We start from the raw sequence: 16,383 nt of genomic DNA on the forward strand, positions 1-16,383 counted from the left end.
AAAAAATATGGATTTAAAGAATAAAATGTCTTTAAAATGCATTCAATTACATTTACACCAGGTCAATTTCTTCTCAGACATTTTATTAACAGCTTATAAACCAAACAGAAATAAACAGCAGCAGCAACACACTGAAGTGCTAAAGGTGCTCTAAAGCCGGTTTTATCTATTGCAGGGCCCCAATGCAATAAATATCAAAGTGTTTCAAGTGTGGATCTTATCCTGCTGAAGACACCTGCTCCCTCTCCATCTGAGGATCAACAGACTCACATTTAATAGCCCTCTGACATCCTCAATTATTTTTCAGATTTTACAATGTATGTGTACTGCCTTGCAATTGATTTTTGAAGACAAGATATCTTCCCGGCATATCGGATTGGCCCTTTCAGTCCATTTTTAAATCCTACAAATACATCCGACTACTTTCAAGGAATAAGGTGAAAGACCAATTTGCAGTAGAGAAGGACTGAAAGCAGAGGGAAAGACTGGGATATACTTTTTTAAAGAAAGAGGAGGTTAACTTAAAGGGGACCTATCATGCAAAATGCACTTTTATACATGAATGTGTCCCCGGTGTGTCAGGGAACTCACCATATGTCAGAAAACACAACCATCTCTCTTTTCCTCCATACCCAAATCTCTAAAAACGGGGCTGCAACGGATCTGATACAGACTGATCCAGATTTGAAATATCTCTGACGTCAGAAACAAGGAGCTCCGCCTATACGGGCAACTCTCCACCTATCAGGGGAATGAGAGGTTGCCGTGGCATGGTAACAGCATTGTAACATGACGCTCGTGCCTCGCCCCCCTCCTTTGCAGGGAGGGGTGGTCAGCTGCAGCTCATTTGCCACAGAATCAGCCCTAGCAAAAACAGGGCTGGAAAAGAGCAAATGGAGCGAAATGAGGCATGGCTAAAATTCATGATCTGTTTGGTATTTTGAAAAAATAACTTCACAGACATGTTTTATATAGGTATGGCCCTACAATATACTGTTCAAATATAGCATGATAGGTCCACCCTAAAGCAAAACAGGTCAGTTGAAAACATTTAAGTCAACTTCAAAATTATACATGTACCCATTGGACAACACCATCAAACTGGGTGACATCCTCGCCCCAAATATTTAAAAGTGAAAAAGCAGAAGAACAATCGTGTTTACCCAGCACTGCATGGACGAGCATTTGAGAGCCCTGCTATTGCGGGCCTGTCACAAAACAGTCCAGGGGGGCAGGGTGGGCATCCATCAACTGCCTTCAGTCCTCTGAAGATGGAAAGTGAGCCTGTGGGGCAGGGGAGCGGAAAACCAGTTCCAGAGGGGCAGTAGTGGCCAGAAGGACAGATGTGGGTTCTGGTAGAGTTCCCCTGAAATTAGGAAAACATCTAAATATTTGAACATCAACAACATGTGTGTACAAAAAATACTAACAATACATATTACTGTAAAGTAAGCATTCAGCTCGCATCCAAAGTCTACTACTTCCGTGAGGTCTCCCGAGGCTGATACTTAAAATACAGACCTTTAACGAACACAAGACCACAATAATTTTAGAGGAGCTAGATTAATTAGATGTATTTTCAACATGATATGAATACTGAAATAGTACAAACATCATAAATATCGTCAATGCATGTTGGTTTGAGTGACCAATATGGTGGCCGAAATGTTACATCTCTGTCAGTACATTTAAGTATATCATGCTTCCCGGTGGACCTTGAGGCTTTATTTTGTGTTAGAGAAAAGTGATTCATCACCAAGGCACCATCAATAAGTATAGCTAGTTAAATGTAAATGCAGCCATATTTTATATCTTCTGAAGTTGACATTTAGTTGATGGTGCTGTTAAAAGTGAGATAATGGGTACAAAATGAAAAAAAGGAAGCATGAATGTGCTCAGGCAATTTCCACTCAGATTTAGATTTTTTCATTATATAAAAAGGTCATTGGGTCAACAGTATCATTAAGAATCCATCTCTAAGAACAAGGACCTACTGACCAACAACTTCAGATTACAAACTAACTGAGGCCACAGGGGAAAAGAACAGCACCTGATACTCAGTGGAGTAAGGGCTGGTTGATTCCCCGGGACAGAAGTACCCTCCCTCACAGAGTCCTGTTGGCTGCGACAGTCCAGGTTGAGAGCAAAACATTCCTGCAGGAAGCACCAAAATAATAAAGTATTTGTCATTATTAATATTTCAAACACTGTAACCTCTCTGTGCACATGCAGTTTATGTATTTATTCATAATTATTAACAATTAAGGCTTGGGTTATGATGATGATGTATATCAAACACTCATTCTTTCCACACCAGCGGGGCAGGGCAGGCAGGCATCCGGGCTGGAGGTTCCGATCTGGCTCTGCACAGTCCCAGATGGGCACGGGAACTCCAGTCCTAGAGTCAGCCCCGGAGGACAGTAATATCCGACTGGACACAGAGCAGGCTGTACAGAACCTGCATCTGAGAAGAATTAAAGAGGAACATTAATTGAACACAATTCCACACCTTATGGTTGTCTAATGTTCTTGACTTTGAAAAGGTACAGCTGCATAATTAAATAAATGGATTATCTGAAATTGTCAAATCATTTGTCATTTAGATTAACTGAGATAAAGAAAGGTGTCCATTGCCTGTTCCTATTTTGTATTAAGTCTGCTTAAATTAGTGGGATAATAAGCTTCCGAGTGACTTCGGACAATGCCCATAGATAGGTGTATTTGTAGCTTTCATTAAAAAGGGAAAATATGGGCTTGTACATTTTCTGCACTAGCCAATCACTTGTGTCCTTTCAACATGTCTCTGATCATATCTGTGTCCCTTATTAAAACATGTCCTGTGGCTGCACTGCATGCTAATCTATTGTGACGAGTGAAAATTAATCACAATCTTTAATCCTCAGTGTATGGATCCCTCACTATATGACTGTTGAATAAAGAAAATCCTCTGCCTCTTGCAAAGGATAGCTCAAAGACAATCAATGTTTCCCACCTTGACAGTAATACCCAGGGGTACAGGGGGTGCAGTTGTTTTGATGCGTGTTGCCAATTTCAGAGCTGAAGGTCCCTGCAGGACAAGGTATAGGGACTGGTGTTCGACTGGGGCAGAAGAAACCAGCCGGGCAGAAAGCGTTATCTGCTCTGCTAGAGCCCCGGTCACAATAAAACCCTGGCCAGCAATCACCTAAAGCACAAAAGGGATAATTACCAATTAAAATGGAGGATATTATCTTCAAAATTAATCAAATCAGGAGAAATGTCTTCCATCTACCTGCTCTCAGCCCCTTTTGGCAGAAAGTCCCGGGTGGACAGAGAGATCCAGTTTTATTGTCAGTCGGGTTGGGCACGGTGGCGCCCATAAGGCAGAGGAACCCAGAAGCACACAATCCTGAAGGTTGAATCAAACCTTCTGATCCACAAAACTGACCCGCTGGACACACTAGGCATTCGCCTGCCAACACAGATTGACAGCTTTGACTTTGGGCCAAACAGCAAAACAAGCTACATGCCAGGTGTGATCAATCACAATGTCTCCAACACGGTTGCACACTGCTGGAGATGCCAATGTGTTCAATTCAACTTCATTAAGGCAATCATTCATTTCAAGAAGACCAATCATATTTTGCCAGCCTTGAAAAGGTTTTATTTTATTGTAGACAGTTCATTCACATTTCTTCCCCTTTGTTTTTTACGTAAAGGCTAATAGGAAAATACAATTTGACTGAAGCCCTCAGGAACACCAAAACACGTCTACCTTAGCAAGGCATTAACTCTCTGAATCAATGTAACCCTAGCCCTATTATTTAAAAAAAAAGAATAATGCCAGACAGTTGCGCAATTTAACTCCATTATTTGTGTTTTTCCACAAAGGGTTTTTACCTGTGGAAGTGAGACCGTGGCTGGGGCTGTAGGTGCCTTTTGGGCAGGGGACAGGCTGACTCTCCCTGGGGCAGATGTAGCCGGCTGGGCAGGGCAGAGGGCTGGAGACCCCAGTGGAGCTCCCCCTTGTGGCGCTGGGACTCGGGGACTGGCAGTGGAACCCAGGAGGACAGGGATTACACTCTTTCTGGCCGGCGAAATCCTGGAACGAGCCTGGCAAAGACATTCAAACTGTCATGAAATCTTTGGAGAGGACAAGGGACTTTGTACAGTATAAAGTTAGTTGGTAAGAGTTATATTTATATAATGTTTTCATCCTGCTTACCAAGCGGGCATGTTTTGCAGTAATCTTTGCCTTTTCCTCCGGTCTCATTTTGGTTAGAGCCAGCTGGGCAGGGTGAGGGCACAATGCTGCCCTCGGCACAATAGTGGCCTGCTGGACAAACACCACCAGATACACTTGACATTGGAGTGGCAGTATGGGACCCCTCGAGACAGTAGAAACCTGGGGAGAAAGATTTTCATAAAATGTTTGAAAAGCTAAACATTTATATCAAGTAAGATTATGCAATGCACTAGCATAACTAGTCAGATTTTGACCTGGCAGGCAGGCTCCAGAGACTGCAGAGAGGCCTGTCTCTGAACAGTAAAAGCCAGGACTGCAGCTACGACACTGAGACTCATCCACAAGCCCGCTCTGCTTACTGTCAAAAGAGGCATTTTAATGACAAACAACTTAATAGTCACTTCAAGTCTCTTGTTTTATAACTTGAATATGTATACATACAAATCATTATGTTCCAGAGGGATTGTCATCTATGTGAATTTGATGACATCTTCACATTTTCAAATATGACTACTATATTCATAGAGTAACCATGCACTGTAGTAGTGTAGAGTGTAGTGTAAGAGTTCATATCTTTTGTTTTGTAAAAAACAAATGGTTAGTTGTCATCACAGATAGATTATAGTATAGAGAAACTGCAGGAAAAGCACCTGAATGTTCCTTTGGGGCATGGTTTTGGTACTGAAGTCCTCACAAAGCAGAAGAAGCCAGGAGGGCATGGGAATCCAGTTAGATTGTCTCGTGGTGAAGGTTCAGAAGCTCCACCAACACAAACAAACCCTGCAGTGCACGGCCCACTGGGGAAAGTCCTCCCTTTAAATAAGAATAATTCAAGCCAGGTTTATCACCCTAACAACAGAGCAGCAATTCACCTCTAATTGTTTCTAAAATACATCACTAAATACCACAGCTCTTAGAAAGATAGATATTTATGAGAACAAATAACACAACACTAAAGAGTCAGGAGTGGAGGCATTGTACCTGTTCCTTTGCAGTACACCCCAGGGTCACAAAGTGAGCACTGCCATTCCTCAACCATTCCTGACTTGTTTCCATAGGTTCCTGCTGGACAGGGATGTTGATTGGCTGATCCACTGGGACAATAAAATCCTCTCTCACATGGCATTGGAATGGTCATTCCTGATGTACAGATGGGGCACAGAATGGAATTGACTTTTGAAGTGTCAATATTATTTGCATATGTATGTTCCCAGCTGCTTTGTAATCTAACAGTTTGTCCACCTGTCAGCTTCACCTTGATCTGGACAATGGGAACCAGCAGGACATGTCTCGCACGAGCCCTGGCCTTGTCTCAGCTGGTAGCTGCCTGGAAGGCAAGCAGTCGGTTTGACACTGCCCTGAAGCAAACATTAAATAAAACATCAGACTTAATATCTGCAGAATAACATACATGAAACATAACAATGGTGCAACAATGACAGTGGAGACGGAGACAGCCACAACACACGAAGAAGGCTGAGATGGTATGACAAAACAGGAAGAAAACATCAATTGACTTATTGTTTGCGGTAATGCACTTGTCACGACAGAAAAATAACTATAGCTAAGAAGGAAGACTCATGCAGACACATCACATGTAATATTCAGTAGTGATGACAGACAATAGCTGGCAGACCAATACTGGATGGCTGACCTTCTCACAATAATGTCCCACTGAGCAGACATTTTGTTGTGGTCTCTCAGCGTTCTGCCCCTCAGGACAGAAGTAGCCTTCTGCACACCAGCCACTTGGCTCAGTTTTTCCTCTCTGGTGGCAGTAGTGACCTTGAGGACACTGCTGGCAAGCCTCCACTGTAGACCCACCCAGGGAGCCTGATGGTTGGCACACAATTGAAAATGAACTCATAAATTGATAAAGAGTACTTAAGTCTTCAATTAAATATTGTTCTATATTTATCTCAATGTGCCATCAGTGTTTGTTGACTTGAAAACAAAATTGGCAAAATGAAAGCACATAAAATAGATAATGTTAATATGATGCAAAGCACATAATGTATTCCCTCGTCAGTTCCTAATTCATAACCATACAAAGAGCTACAGCCCATTTTAATATGATTCTAGTTGTCCGCCGCAAGACAAGAATACAATTACACGATTAAACTACTTTGTTACTGAAATTATTCATAGGCGCCCAAGGGAGATAAAAATGCTTCAATGGAAGCTTTAATTTTCTCCGCATCACTGAACTGCAATGACAGAGACCAGTTCATGTAAGGCCATGAGCGTGCAACACTGACAATGGATTCAAATGGATCCAAAGAGGATTAAATGTTGTATGTCTCTGTTTAGCAATGTGTCTTATTACTCATACATCATCTCCTCATGACCAAACAAGCCCAAGGGATTAATGACTTGCCTGTTTTTAAGAAAATATATATCAAACACAAAGTATTTTTATAACTAAATATATGATATTATGATATCAATAAAACAATTACAACAATATCAAAAAAGGGTTTGATCTCACTTTGTATGGTTCCAACAGGACAAGGCAGAGGAAGAAGAGTTCCAGGGGGGCAGTAGTGTCCCGGGGGACAAAGGGAGGCATGGGGGTTTAAAGAGCCTTTGGGACAGTAATATCCTGCCGCACAGGGCCCTGTCGGGACTTCCAGACCAGTCTTGTTACAGTAAGAGCCAGCCTCACAGGGTAGGGGGAATGCAGAGCCCAAAGGACAATAGAAGCCTGAAAAATAGCCACGGAAAGTATCACTGAAATATATCAACTTCAGCAAGATCCAAAGTCCAATCAGGAGGATTAATGTTCCTAAGCCCACAGTTCCTCTAGAGATGAAGGATTTGTTCAGACTTTAGCTTTTAATTCCCAGACTCTTATTTTTTTCGTGTAAAGCCGTTTCTTCCTTTTTTTGTGTTTCTCTTGTATGTGCACCATCACCAAACCATCTGCAGCTCCTCAAGGGAGAAGTCCATCTCTAGCTCTCTTTAGGCTTTCAGGTCTTTATAAATGGGAGTGTGAACCTTCAAAAAACACGGTTTTTGAGCAGGGTTATTCTTTTTGAATAACCATCCGCTTTTTTTAATGACAAAAAGTAACATTTAATGTTATTATTTGAGTGTTCGAATAAAACAAAGATGAAGAGGTATTAAATTGGGTTATCATGCACAGACTGTACAGATAAGATCAAATCAGTCTTATGTCACAGCATTTGAGTATATGGGACAAACATGTCATGAGCAAGAAAGATAAGATGTGCGCCTCAAGCAATAAACAAAGTATCACATCAAGCTAACACAAGTTCACTGTCAGGATTTACCCACCCCTAGGGCATATGTCTCCTCTGTAGGTGGAGCAGGCATAATGTGGACTCTTGAGACATGGCGGTGAGTCACTCAGAATGCTGTCTGAATCTGCCTGAGGTGGCGTTACCACTTCAATCCAGCCAGGTTTGCTTCCTATAATGGAACACAGTCAATAAAACATGAGAGATGTCCCAGTTAGTATATCTGTCTTGCAGAGAGGAAACCAAAAAGGAGTTTCTCTTGTCTCTGTAAATGCTGAATAAACAGTTCAAACTGCCAAAAGAACAAAAATAAATACAAAAATGTAACACTGAAAGGAGAAAGATTAATTGTAGACTTCTTGAGGGGAAGGTTAGGCTGAAAATGCTACTGCTTTTTGGGACATTTATCAAAACATGCAAGGCTTTGTGCTCTAGTTGAATAATTTAAAGAAAGTCATGCTCTTTTAAAAGGATGCATTTGCTGTGTTATTACATCAAGAGACACGTATTTTACCAGAGTTCCGGGAGTTATTGAAGCAAGACAGATTGTGAATCCAGAGGGCGGCGTCTGTCTTCGGTGTATAATCCTCCAGTATTTCACAAAGACAGCTCAATGTAGCGGAGTTTGCTCGAGGTGTGGGGCTCTTTGTATCTCCAGAGCAGAAAAAACCTGCAAAGCACAGACCTGAAACAAGGAGGTAAGAGAAAACATGGAAAGACTATCCATCACATATTATGTCCTCCTAGTTTATCAGTTCATTATATTATGTATTTAATCGCTAGAAAAAATTGTTTATGTGGACAGCAATTCAGGCATCTAGAACATGACCCTGCACTTAGTTGTGATTTACATCTAAAGCATGACACGTGGATTTCAAACAGTTGGCACTCGATGATAAGACTAACTCTCCTTGACTAACTGGAAACCTGGTGAAATTCCCCACCTGTGGGCTGTGAGCTTCCAGGAGTGACGCAGTATTTCCCTGGGGGGCAACGGCGGCACTGAGTGGGGGAGGAAGCTCCAGGGTCTGGGAGGAAGCTGCCCGCGGGACAGGGTATTGGTAATCCGCTACCTTGTGGACAGATGTGCCCGATGGGACAAACATCTCCATAAGACTGCGAGACAGGGGAAGGCTCAGTGGACCCCAGGGAACAAACATGTCCTGTGGTAGACAATGCTATTAGACATCTCACTTACAACCTGCAACATTCATGGGAAACTGTGGCTCAATTCAGGGAAGAAATGCAGGAGAGGAAAAGACACTTGTATAACTAAATTTTCTGAAACCATTTCCCATGGTCATGCTGGTCTGTCAAACCTGGGCTGCAGGGTCCAGACGGCTCTGTCAGGCCACTGCTGTTACAGAAGGAGCCAGAGGGGCAGGGGGAGCAGTCAGCCAGGGACGTCCTGCCAGCTGATGCACTCACACTGCCCATCGGACATGGAGATGGCACAACTGAACCCTCCATACAGTAGAATCCTGGGCATGGTAATGCATATTTGAATCATTATAGGCTTCAGTTCACTTTTTATATTTGTGTTCACGTCATAAAATGTGAGTTAATTACCTGGTGGGCAGCTGTTACAAGTGTGTTGTCCAGATACAGATTGAAATGTGCCAGGGCTACATATGTCCGGCTCAGCACTACCGAGTGGACACTCATGGCCAGGTGGGCAGCGATGGCCTGAAACACAATTAGATCAATTAAAAGTTTAAACTGTCCTCTCGTCCCTCCTTGTTTACATGGATAACAAAGAAATGTGAAGATAAAATATGCTTCTTATATAATGTATCATCTTAAAAAGGTATTTGTGTTGCACTTTCTGATGTAAGAAAGCCTTGCTGTTGCATTTTGCCATACTCTATTTAGTACCATGGAAAAAAGGACTGAATAAGAGAGTGACTGAGCTAAATGTGTCCTGTAAAAGAAGAGAAGAGAAAGCAGGCTCAGCTAGATGCGTGCCCTGACTCTGAGCTGGAGACTCTTTATGGATTCTGGGTCATTTCATGTTCAAATTAGTAAGACGCCTTCTTGTTGAGTGGAGAAAATAGGTCGAGGATGCCTTTAAAAGAATATCTAGGTGTGCATGTGGGAGGAGGAAATCACATCTGAGGCATATACGGTAATCACCTCCATGGTATAGCATTATGAATACTATGATTTGTTCTGCTACAAATCTATAGAACCAGTAACTCAACCAGGTACAGAAAAACGAGATTTGGAGAGAAGACATACGAAAGGCTAACACCTCATGAAAATACCTTAACATAATAAAGTTTACAAATATTCCTACAAAGGTGGGTCCTAAAGGATTGCATGCTGGTAATCAAACAGATGATCTAATATGTCAAGTTATATTTAAAATAACTCGACTAAATAGTAAAACAGTGCCACAAAACAACAAAAATAGATGGGACGTACTGTAGTTGCTCTCCGTAAAACCCATATATCTCCAACATTTATTTTCAGGAAAGCTTAAGGATTAGGTGTTTCTTCTCTACCTTCCTTCAACTTGATAAACAACAACCAACTGGAAATTAAGAAGAGGCAATGAGCTTGAGATTCTGAAGACACATGGTTTTCACAGACAAGACAAATGCCATATGGAGAATTTTGCAAACTGTTATGCAGTATGATACAATGTTTGTAAATGAAATACATTTTTCAAAGTACAGACATTTTTCCTTGTAGTACTTTCTTATCCACTTGATGTGCAATATCATTCACTTGTGAAGTTGCACAACAGTATGACCTTTACAGGGAGAGAATGAAGTTAAGCTTGGTCTTCTGAATCAACTTCATCATGTGAGCATTATTATTTGAAGCCAGACTTACAGTACATGATCAGACATTGTGCTAAGAAACAAAAGGTAAAAAAAAAAGTGCAAGGAAGTGCAAAGGAAGTGCGAAGACTCCCCTGAACTTGAGCTGACCCCTGGTGATGTGTAGTGTACCTGGCTGATGTCCGGACACTGATCCTGGCGGGCAGAACCACCCCGGGGGACAGAGGAGGTCGGCAGATGTCTGAGCCCATGAGGGGCAGTAAGACCCCGGGTAACAAGCTGCACAGTCGGCCTCAGACTCACCCGCAGACCTTCCCAAGAAAGTGCCTATGTTGGGCAGACAAATTATCATTAGAGCAAAGATTACTCCTTTTGTCTCTCTCTCATAGACATACACTATACATCCAGAGAAAAGGAAATATGACATAATTGTGTTAAACAGTATATACATGTATGCACCATGTATGGCTCAATTATTTCACTTAAGGTTAAGTAGCAAGCTGACCATTTTGAAAGTTTTATTGGGCTCCTATTAGCTTTTACAATCATCTGTAAAAATGCTGGATACATTAAGCCATTATATTGTACCTCTGGAGGTTTTATGGAACTGTACACTACCTTTAGAGGCAGTGTAATAAAAAGCAAGAGGTCAGACACAATAGTCATTAAGTGAAATGACAGGAGAATTATATACTTCTGTTTAGCTACATAAGAGAAATCATTTCCTCTTCTTTCAGAACTCTATTCAGATATTTTAGTTTTTACCTGGAGGACAGGGGCTTGGCTTTGCACTCCCTTTAGGACAGTAGTGGCCTGCAGGACACACACCACCATGGAACTGACCCATGGTTGAATTGCCAGAATGTGGGGATGTTGTTGTGGTTTCTCCTGTAACTGAGACAATAGACCTTTACTGCATGTCATTACCCATTAGGTTAGTGAGTGTACTAAAAGGCCAGGGCCATTTGCTGCATTCCCAAGGAGATATATACTACTAAGATAAATCAGTGGAAGTGGTGGTAGTGTTCTGTGGAGAAAGAATCAGCACTGTGGAGTCAAAGGTCTTGAAAATGTTAAATAAAAAAGAAGTGCTTTGATCGAAAATATTGCATAGAAGAACATTGTTCAAGCTTGTGTCGGATGCCTTGTTTTTCTATATTACAAACTAGTTGTTCATGGTTGCCAAACACTTCTTAAAGTGCAAGAACAATCAGTCTATTACCTGTATAGTTACCCCAAGGTGTGGCTGTTCTGGATCCCTCCCTGCAGTAAAAGCCTGGCTTGCACAGCCCAGATGGGGAGGAAAGGCCAACCTCAGCGCAGTAATGGCCAGGCAAACAGGGCTGACATACTTCTATAGAAACTGCCCCTGGAACAACAGAAACACAATTTGTATGTGTGATTTAAATGATTAAAATGTGATTAATAAGGGTCAAATGAAATAATTCCACTTGGAAAAATATTAGATCAATAACAAAAATTCCCAGTTACATTGCCGATAGCTCCAGTTAAGTCAGTCCATTATGTTCAAATGTCAGCAATAATGTATCTGTAATTATTCAGTGTTTTCACCGTCTACGGAGCTGAAGGTGCTTGCAGGGCAGGGAACCATCAAGTTGGTACCCTGGGGGCAATAGGACCCTGGAGAGCAGCGGCCTCCTGCTGGGCCCTCCTCCGGCTGGGCAGAAACAGAACCATGGATACAGAGGTAACTATGGGCAGCAACATAATGAAGACAGAGACGATAGGGAAGGGGATGTGGGAGGTAGGAAGTGATAGACGAAACAGAGGGAGACACAGCAAAAGTGAGGTTTAATTATAGAAAAGGGAGACAGAATTAAACAAAACAGGATATCTTGTAAAGTCTTTCTATTAGTATGAAGTATGTGTTCAGATTGCATGTGTTTACCCAGGAGAGCAGACCCCAGTGGGAGCAGCCAGTCCAGAGGAACTGCAATATCTCCCTGGAGGGCAGAGCGCACAGCCCGACTTATTGGACAAACCCATCTGCCTGCTGAAGGCACCAGCTGGGCATGGGAATGCTAAACCAGACTGTGTTCCTGCAGATAAATAGCGTATAATATCTACAGATGGTCCAGGACTTAACATCACAGAACACTTTGTGAAGGCCGTCCTTATCTTGATTATGCTCTATAATCGACATTTGCATAATTAGAAAGCCATTTACTGTTACAGCCACTTAATCTTGAGCACACACAAAACAAGAACAATATTCAACACTGTTTTGCATGCAGTACAACACGTTTTTATACCATTAATCAATCTCACTGAGCCTGAACCATTACTTGTGTCCCACATACATTATATTGATACCTGACAACATTATTCAATTGTCAATATGTGTGGGAATAGCTGAACTATTGTATCCTACCTGGTGGGCAATAGTGTCCTTTTGGGCACAACGTGGGAGAGTGAGTGCCAGAAACATGCACAGTGCCACTATCCACTGATCCAGCACAGTAAAATCCTGCCGGACATTGAAAACACTCTCCCTGTGGAGAAGTAAATAGTGCTCATTATTCTATATACACAGACTAATTACAAGAGTTTGACAACTAATGTCCACAAATGTAAACAGACATGAAACGTTTCGGTGCTTGTGTTGAAGAATCTAAAAGCTAAACTTGAAACTGTTTACAGTACACAGAGTGGTTGGAGATGCTTTCAGGAGGCCATTATTTTCTTTATAATGAGTAAATAAGTAAGAATCCCAATACACCCATCTTTTAAACAGTTAGTTAATAGCACTACTAGATCTAGTTTGAAAGTAAAACTTTATTTTCAGCCAAGTATATCAAGCCTTATACTGAATAATTGAGAATTGCTGCTACTATAGGTTATTCTATTTGCATTATATACTGTAGTGGATGCACTTTGCATTTGGGACTATAGGTCCAATCAGAATATGAGCATACTGTTCAGCTTCATCCTTCTCACCTGACCGGGTAAATCCTGGTAGGTTCCTGGTAAGCAAGGCACCTGTCTACCAGATCCAGGTGGGCACATATTTCCAGGTGAGCAGGGTATAGCGGCCTGCTGGCTGCTGTTAACTTTGCCTGGGCAGTAATAGCCCGCTGGACAGATATGAGAAGGGAAAGAGAGCCCTCTGGTGACACACAGGAAACCTACAAAACAAAATGAGCACTGTTGAGCAGCCGCACACGTCGTGTGAAGGGATTATGCCACAGATAAATCAAGTTATATAATGAATGCTTTATCTTCTGGCAGATAGAAGGCACATAATTAAACACTAATGTATGCAACATAAATTAGTTCCAACCTGGAGGACAAGTCAGACAGTCGGAGAGATAACGGTTTCTGGTTGTGTTGCTGTAGCGTCCTATAGGACAGGGCACTGGTGCTGAGGAGCCCTGGGGACAGTAATGACCTTCAGGACATCTGTCCCCTGTCGTTTCTCCATCCTCTGGTGTGGGTGACCAGGCCCCAGAGAGGCAGTAGTACCCTGCTTCGCATTGGCCTGTTGCAACACTCTTCCCAGGAGACAAACAGAAGGAGCCTGGTTCGATAGGAAAATGAGTGAAATTGAGTGGAAGGGAAAACTAACCTGAATTACCGTGCAAAGCGGAAAATGGGGGAAAAGGCACTGCATACCGTATTACTTCAAGTTTCGGTGCAGCATTTGTTTGATTTATGTTAAAAACAGTTATTAATAAAAGTTGCTTTTTAAAGTTTAAATGATTCTGGCAATACAGTGTTTAATTTCCATGGACCGTCAAGGTCGTCTTAAACTCTTAGTCAACAACAACAACTTTAAGGAAGCTCATAAACATTGGCAGTAAATGGTGTGTGACCTGGAGGGCAGGGCAAGCAGTCCTGGGGTTGTGCCATCCGAGTGTGGGGGTTAATGGAGCCAGCTGGACACGGGTACTGATGTTTGGACCAGGTCCCGGACAAGCAGTAATGACCCACTGGACACTCATAAGTCCTCGACAGAGAGCCGTTATTACCAGGACAGTAAAAACTATCCAGACAAAACAAAAAAGGATGGGATAATTTAGTTATTGGCTATTAAAAGTGGCATTGAAACATGAATATACTGTTGCTATATATATGTATGCAGTGCTCGGGGGAATTCATTAATGTATGTAAACATCTACTATTTAAAAGGTTTTATAGTTCATCATGTTTATATGTGACAATTTATCTATGTTTATGGTGCAGTGTGACTGCGTGTGGATAACAAGGGAGTTTACCCCTGGGGACAGGCACCACAGCCGGCTCTGCTGTCCTCCGTACTGATGGTTCCCAGCGGGCACTGCTGAGGAGCCACAGAGCCCTCAGAGCAGTAATATCCTGGATGTGTGAAGGCAAGAGTCATGAAAGTGCTGCACACTCAAGTGCACACACAGAGACACGCACAATCTACAGGGGATAGGCTTCAGTATCCACTGTCAACAGAGTAGCTGCTTATGTCAAGCCCTATTAAATTAAAAGGTTTTGTTTACCTGATCACTAAGCTTGTTCTGGGTTTATGTAAATGTGTAACCTAATTGTGTACCACACTTCTTTTGTATGTTATATACTGTAATGCTTAAGAAATGGCATCTTGCCTGTAAACAATGGAAACCTTATTACTCTATCCCAGTGTGTTCTGTATTGACTCTCTTTGTGCATTTTCTTTAGAAAGTTTGTTCTGTACGGTAATTTCTTTTTTTAATATTAAATACAAATGTCTTGATTTGAAGGGATCTGATTACCTTTTGGGCACGGTCCTCCCCGGCTGTCTATCAGAGGAGGGTCAGGGCGATCTGCACCCCCCAGACAGAAGAAACCTTCCCAGCATTCCCCTGAAGGGACCGAAATCCCTGCAGCATCGCAATAGTAACCAGGGAGACATGGCTGGCAATCCTCCTGAGAGGTGAAATGAAACAGACAGAGAGAGATGGGCAGTTAGAAAATGAAAGAAAGAGAGTGACTCATTGTAAAATTGATTTTGGATTAGATATTGATTGGCTGTCACACTTAAAGACAGAGGAAACATGTAAGTACTTCTCCTCTTAATTGTATACTGATTAGGGTGCATGTAATGTAGCAGGACCATACATTTGTTTTGAAAGTACAGTATTTAAGACATCCTCACAGTGTTTTATATTAAATATTAGGAAATAATGAAGAAGTAAAAATAAAATTAAGAAATTACTACATAATTAATAGATAATTAATATAAATAAATACATATTTTTAATGGATGATTTTGTTTTATAATGTTGCATCATTCATTCTTTGTCTGTCTTTTAATATAAACAGGGAAGAGCCAATTATGTGGCTGGCTGTTGCTATGAATACAATAAATATATACCTCATTTCTTTATGTATTCATGTGAGTATGAGTATTCATTTCATGTCCTATGAATCACTGATTATCCTCATTTGATGCAGGAAAAAAATTTATATTTAGTTGTTGAATATTTGTTTTCATTATTAACACAAAAAAAAGAAGAATATTGTAAAAGATACATGTAAGTGCGATATTGATTCAGTGACCTGGGACGCTAATTTGGTGAGATCAGAGAATGTTCCACGTGGACAGGGCAGAGGATTTATGGCGGCTTGGGGGCAGTAATGACCGGCAGGACATGGCCCTCCCTCTTCTGATGAGACACAGAAAACAAAACTGCCATTTTATCCACAATCTCCAAATAGGAACATTGATGGAGAACGACTTCCTCACATAATAACAAGGCTGACAATTCCATATTTCCTGAATGTGGGAACCCGCGGTAGATATCTGGTAAATATATTTATCACCTGCAGCCCGTGACAGGGGTTGTGGAGAGGTGTTTCCATGAGAGCAGTAATATCCTTCTTGACATTGTCCAGTGACAGCTGTGCCATTTCTGGAAGAGCAGTAATGGCCGCCGTCACACTGCCTGCACTGAGAAACGGACCAGTAACCGGGGTCAGGGCCATAAGTTCCCTCTGGACAGCCTCTTAAGTCAAATCCAGTTCTTTCAGGGCAGTAAAAGCCTGTAAGCCACATAACAGTCACAAAAAACATTTATAGATAAAAAGGATACGAAAACATTATCAACGCTGAAGTAATATATGAATGGTTTCAAGGACATACGAT

General features: G+C 41.7%; 1 protein-coding gene across 5 annotated transcripts in view; it reads right to left on the reverse strand.

Moving 5' to 3' along the window:
• The window catches only part of LOC307035873 (uncharacterized protein), a 57,123-nt gene that overhangs the window by 16,041 nt on the left and 24,699 nt on the right, over window positions 1-16,383 (reverse strand). For 4 of the 5 annotated variants that reach the window (XR_013807230.1, XM_079675706.1, XM_079675708.1 and 1 more), the window contains 31 exons: window positions 16,062-16,280; window positions 15,798-15,904; window positions 15,011-15,164; window positions 14,507-14,606; window positions 14,105-14,274; window positions 13,573-13,809; window positions 13,230-13,417; window positions 12,664-12,784; window positions 12,181-12,331; window positions 11,844-11,983; window positions 11,494-11,640; window positions 11,037-11,165; window positions 10,443-10,598; window positions 9,055-9,171; window positions 8,805-8,966; window positions 8,430-8,648; window positions 8,000-8,170; window positions 7,523-7,657; window positions 6,714-6,929; window positions 5,880-6,058; window positions 5,481-5,583; window positions 5,207-5,365; window positions 4,876-5,038; window positions 4,480-4,583; window positions 4,205-4,384; window positions 3,880-4,092; window positions 3,272-3,451; window positions 2,993-3,184; window positions 2,315-2,464; window positions 2,051-2,154; window positions 1,164-1,366 (listed from right to left, as the gene is read on the reverse strand). Coding sequence is in view for 4 of the 5 variants with exons in the window: in XM_079675706.1 (XP_079531832.1) it covers window positions 1,164-1,366; window positions 2,051-2,154; window positions 2,315-2,464; window positions 2,993-3,184; window positions 3,272-3,451; window positions 3,880-4,092; window positions 4,205-4,384; window positions 4,480-4,583; window positions 4,876-5,038; window positions 5,207-5,365; window positions 5,481-5,583; window positions 5,880-6,058; window positions 6,714-6,929; window positions 7,523-7,657; window positions 8,000-8,170; window positions 8,430-8,648; window positions 8,805-8,966; window positions 9,055-9,171; window positions 10,443-10,598; window positions 11,037-11,165; window positions 11,494-11,640; window positions 11,844-11,983; window positions 12,181-12,331; window positions 12,664-12,784; window positions 13,230-13,417; window positions 13,573-13,809; window positions 14,105-14,274; window positions 14,507-14,606; window positions 15,011-15,164; window positions 15,798-15,904; window positions 16,062-16,280 (4,969 nt within the window). In the remaining variant the exon portion in view is untranslated. The remainder of the gene's footprint in view (window positions 1-1,163; window positions 1,367-2,050; window positions 2,155-2,314; window positions 2,465-2,992; window positions 3,185-3,271; window positions 3,452-3,879; window positions 4,093-4,204; window positions 4,385-4,479; window positions 4,584-4,875; window positions 5,039-5,206; window positions 5,366-5,480; window positions 5,584-5,879; window positions 6,059-6,713; window positions 6,930-7,522; window positions 7,658-7,999; window positions 8,171-8,429; window positions 8,649-8,804; window positions 8,967-9,054; window positions 9,172-10,442; window positions 10,599-11,036; window positions 11,166-11,493; window positions 11,641-11,843; window positions 11,984-12,180; window positions 12,332-12,663; window positions 12,785-13,229; window positions 13,418-13,572; window positions 13,810-14,104; window positions 14,275-14,506; window positions 14,607-15,010; window positions 15,165-15,797; window positions 15,905-16,061; window positions 16,281-16,383) is intronic. The other variant, XM_079675707.1, reaches the window with a different exon arrangement.

The sequence above is a fragment of the Notothenia rossii genome (genome assembly GCF_949606895.1).
Source record: "Notothenia rossii genome assembly, chromosome: 4".
Classification (NCBI taxonomy): domain Eukaryota; kingdom Metazoa; phylum Chordata; class Actinopteri; order Perciformes; family Nototheniidae; genus Notothenia; species Notothenia rossii.